Genomic DNA, 4,962 nt, shown 5'->3' with positions numbered 1-4,962 from the left:
AGGTGTGGGGCAGCCATGGGGTGGGTGTGAGGTGGGTGTGGGGCAGCCGTGGGGTGGGTGTGAGGTGGGTGTGGGGTAGCCATGGGGCAGGTGTGTGGCACCCATGGGGCAGCAGTGGGGTGGGTGTGAGGTGGGTGTGGGGCAGCCATGGAGCAGCCATGGGGCAGCAGTGGGGTGGGTGTGGGCCAGCAGTGGGGTGGGTGTGGGGCACCCATGACGCAGCAGTGGGGCGGGTGTGGGGCAGCCATGGGGCGGGTGTAGGGCAATAGTGGGGTGGGTGTGAGGTGTGTGTGGGGCAGCCATGGGGCAGCTGTGGGGTGGGTGTCGGGCAGCCATGTGGCAGGTGTGTGGCACCCGTGGGGCAGCAGTGGGGTGGGTATGGGGCAGCCATGGGGTGGGTGTGAGGTGGGTGTGGGGCAGCCGTGGGGCAGCTGTGGGGTAGGTGTGGGGTAGCCATGGGGCGGGTGTGTGGCACCCATGGGGCAGCAGTGGGGTGGGTGTGGGGCAGCTGTGGGGCAGGTGTGGGACAGCAGTGGGGCGGGTGTGGGGCAGCGATGGGGTGGGTGTGGGGCAGCAGTGGGGCAGGTGTGGGGCAGCAGTGGGGCAGGTGTGGGGCACCCATGGGGCAGCAGTGGGGCGGGTGTGGGGAAGCCATGGGGCGGGTGTGAGGCACCCATGGGGCAGCAGTGGGGTGGGTGTGGGCCAGCAGTGGGGCGGGTGTGGGGCAGCCATGGCGTGGGTGTGGGGGGGGTGTGGGGTGGGTATGGGGCAGGGTGTGAGGCGGATGTGGGACAGCCGTGGGGCAGATGTGAGGCGGCCATGAGGCAGCAGTGGGGTGGGTGTGGGGCAGGTGTGGGGCAAGCGTGGGGCAGCAGTGGGGTGGGTATGGGGCAGGTGTGAGGCAGCTGTGGGGCGGGTGTGGGGCAGCAGTGGGGTAGGTGTGGGGCAGCCATGGGGCAGCAGTGGGGTGGGTATGTGGCGGGTGTGAGCCAGCTGTGGGGTATGTGTGGGGCGGGTGTGGGGCAGCCATAGGGCAGCCCAGCATCACCGCCCTCTCCCCTTGCAGCGCCTGCTCTGGCTGCTCTATGACATGGGCCACCTGGAGAGGTGAGCAGGGCCCCGACCTCCTATGGGGCTGCCTCCCCCCACCCGCCATGGGGCTGCCCCCCAACCTCCCCCACAGGTACCCCATGGCTCTGGGCAACCTGGCTGACCTGGAGGAGCTGGAACCCACCCCGGGCAGGCCTGACCCCCTCACCATCTACCACAAGGTGAGGTGTGGGGCTGGGCGCTATGGGGCTGGGCGCTATGGGGTGCTGTGGGGCTGACCTCCACCCCTGCCCCATAGGGCATCTCCTCGGCGCGGACCTACTACAACAACGAGCACATCTACCCCTACATGTACCTGGCCGGGTACCACTGCCGCAACAAGAACGTCAAGGAGGCGCTGGAGGCCTGGGCCGACACCGCCACCGTCATCCAGGAGTGAGCGGGGCTATGGGGCGCTATGGGGCGCTATGGGGCTCACCCCCCCATCGGGGCTCTGGGGCAGCTGTGGGGCTGGGGGGCTCCGTGTCCCCCTTTTGGGTCTTCAACCCCTCTCCAAGGCATTGGGATAGCTCCAGTGCTAGCGCTATGGGGCAGCCCTGTGACAGCATCCTTGCCCCATAACCTGGGCCCTTGCCCCATAACTGCATCCATGTCCTGTGATTGCATTCCTGCCCCATAAGGGCATCCCTGTCCCATCATCTCGTTCTGCCCTATGACTGCATTCCTGCCCCATAACTGCATCAGTGTCCCATAACCTGGTCCTGCCCCATAACCACATCCATGGCCAATAACCTGCCCCTGCCCCATGACCCGGTCCTGCCCCATAACCACATCCGTGCCCCATAACCTGGCCCTACCCCATGACCCGGTCCTGCCCCCTACCTCCCTCCCTGCCCCACAGCCTGGCCCTGCCCCATGACCCAGTCCTGCCCCATAACTGCATCCCTACCCCATAACCTGGCTCTGCCCCATGACCCGGTCCTGCCCCATAACCACATCCATGACCCACAACCTGGCCCTGCCCCATGACCCAATCCTGCCCCATAACTGCATCCATGCCCCAAAACCTGCTCCCTGCCCCATGACCCAGTCCTGCCCCATAACCGCATCCCATAACCTGGCTCTGCCCCACGACCCGGTCCTGCCCCTTAAGCGCATCTGTGCCCCATAACTTGGTCCTGTCCCCTAACCGCATCCGTGCCCCATAACCTGGCCCTGCCCCATGACCTGGTCCTGCCCCCTAACTCCCTCCCTGCCCCACATCCTGCTCCCTGCCCCATGACCCGGTCCTGCCCCCTAACTCCCTCCCTGCCCCATAACCTGGCCCTGCCCCATGACCCGGTCCTGCCCCATAACCTCATCCGTGCCCCATAACCTGGCCCTACCCCATGACCCGGTCCTGCCCCCTAACTCCCTCCCTGCCCCACAACCTGGTCCCTGCCCCATGACCCGGTCCTGCCCCATAACCGCATCCGTGCCCCATAAGCTGGCCCTGCCCCATGACCCAGTCCTGCCCCATAACCACATCCATGCCCCACAACCTGGCCCTGCCCCCTAACTGCATCCGTGCCCCATAACCTGGCCCTGCCCCATGACCCGGTCCTGCCCCTTAAGCGCATCTGTGCCCCATAACTTGGTCCTGTCCCATGACCCGGTCCTGCCCCCATAACCTGGTCCTGCCCCACATCCTGCTCCCTGCCCCATGACCCGGTCCTGCCCCATAACTCCCCCCGTGCCCCACATCCTGCTCCCTGCCCCATGACCCGGTCCTGCCCCCTAACTCCCCCCGTGCCCCACATCGCGCTCCCTGCCCCACATCCTGCTCCCTGCCCCATGACCCGGTCCTGCCCCATAACCGCATCCGTGCCCCATAAGCTGGCCCTGCCCCATGACCCGGTCCTGCCCCATAACCGCATCCGTGCCCCATAACCTGGCCCTGCCCCATGACCCGGTCCTGCCCCATAGCCACATCCGTGCCCCATAACCTGGCCCTGCCCCATGACCCGGTCCTGCCCCCTAACTGCCCCCGTGCCCCACATCCCGCTCCCTGCCCCACAGCTACAACTACTGCCGGGAGGACGAGGAGATCTACAAGGAGTTCTTTGACGTGGCCAACGACGTCATCCCCAACCTGCTCAAGGAGGCGGCCAACGCCGAGCCCCCCGGCGAGGGGGACCCCGAGGTGAGGGGGGGGGGCACATTTGGGGTTGCCCATTGGCGGTGGTGCCCGATGGATGCAGCCCCATGTACCCCAATGCACACCCATGTACCCCCATGTAGCCCCATGTACCCCAATGCACCCCCATGTACCCCAATGCACCCCCATGTACCCCAATGCAGCCCCATGTACCCCAGTGCACCCCCATGTACCCCAATGCACCCCCATGTACCCCAATGCAGCCCCATGTACCCCAATGCACCCCCATGTACCCCAATGCACCCCCATGTACCCCCATGTAGCCCCATGTACCCCAATGCACCCCCATGTACCCCCATGTAGCCCCATGTACCCCAATGCACCCCCATGTACCCCAATGCACCCCCATGTACCCCAATGCAGCCCCATGTACCCCAATGCACCCCCATGTACCCCAATGCACCCCCATGTACCCCAATGCACCCCAATGCACCCCCATGTACCCCATTGTGCCCCCATGTACCCCAATGCAGCCCCATGTACCCCTGTGCACCCCCATGTACCCCAATGAACCCCCATGTACCCCAATGCAGCCCCATGTACCCCAATGAACCCCCATGTACCCCAATGCAGCCCCATGTACCCCAATGCACCCCCATGTACCCCAATGCAGCCCCATGTACCCCAATGCACCCCCATGTACCCCAATGCACCCCCATGTACCCCAATGCACCCCCATGTACCCCAATGTACCCCCATGTACCCCAATGCACCCCCATGTACCCCAATGCACCCCAATGCATGTACCCCAATGCATGTACCCCAATGCCCCATGTACCCCAATGCAGCCCCATGTACCCCAATGCACCCCCATGTACCCCACACCCCATGTACCCCAATGTACCCCATGTACCCCAATGCACCCCCATGTACCCCCATGTGCACCCCCATGTACCCCAATGAACCCCCATGTACCCCAATGCACCCCCATGTACCCCAATGCACCCCCATGTACCCCAATGTGCACCCCCATGTACCCCAATGCACCCCCATGTACCCCAATGCAGCCCCATGTACCCCAATGCACCCCCATGTACCCCAATGCACCCCCATGTACCCCAATGCACCCCCATGTACCCCAGTGCACCCCCATGTACCCCAATGCACCCCCATGTACCCCAATGCAGCCCCATGTACCCCAATGCACACCCATGTACCCCAATGCACCCCATGTACCCCAATGCACCCCCATGTACCCCCCATGTAGCAGCCCCATGTACCCCAATGCACACCCCAATGTAGCCCCATGTACCCCAATGCACCCCCCCCCATGTACCCCAATGCACCCCCATGTACCCCAGTGTGCCCCCATGTACCCCAATGCAGCCCCATGTACCCCAATGCACCCCCATTTACCCCAATGTAGCCCCATATACACCAATGTAGCCCCATGTACCCCAGTGTGCCCCCATGTACCCCAATGTAGCCCCATGTACCCCAGTGCACCCCCATGTACCCCAATGCACCCCCATGTACCCCAATGCAGCCCCATGTACCCCAATGCACCCCCATGTACCCCAATGCACCCCCATGTACCCCTGTGCACCCCCATGTACCCCAATGCACCCCCATGTACCCCAATGCAGCCCCATGTACCCCAATGCAGACCCATGTACCCCAATGCACCCCCATGTACCCCAGTGTGCCCCCATGCACCCCAATGCACCCCCATGTACCCCAATGTAGCCCCATGTACCCCAATGCACCCCCATGTA

The 4,962-nt window shown here is 64.6% G+C and overlaps 1 protein-coding gene across 1 annotated transcript; it reads left to right on the top strand.

Moving 5' to 3' along the window:
- Window positions 1-1,014: 1,014 nt before the first annotated feature.
- MEN1 (menin 1) lies at window positions 1,015-3,232 on the top strand (the record flags this gene model as incomplete). Its single annotated transcript, XM_057415275.1, has 4 exons — window positions 1,015-1,107; window positions 1,184-1,271; window positions 1,349-1,485; window positions 3,109-3,232. Coding segments are annotated over exons 1-4 (366 nt in total), but the record flags the coding sequence as incomplete, so codon positions are not given.
- Between the last annotated feature and the right edge of the window lie 1,730 nt (window positions 3,233-4,962).

Source organism: Pezoporus wallicus, unplaced genomic scaffold (genome assembly GCF_028554395.1).
Source record: "Pezoporus wallicus isolate ANWC-B61680 ecotype Strahan unplaced genomic scaffold, APGP_CSIRO_Pwel_v1 contig_14146, whole genome shotgun sequence".
Classification (NCBI taxonomy): domain Eukaryota; kingdom Metazoa; phylum Chordata; class Aves; order Psittaciformes; family Psittacidae; genus Pezoporus; species Pezoporus wallicus.
This window is presented reverse-complemented; position numbering and strand designations above follow the sequence as displayed.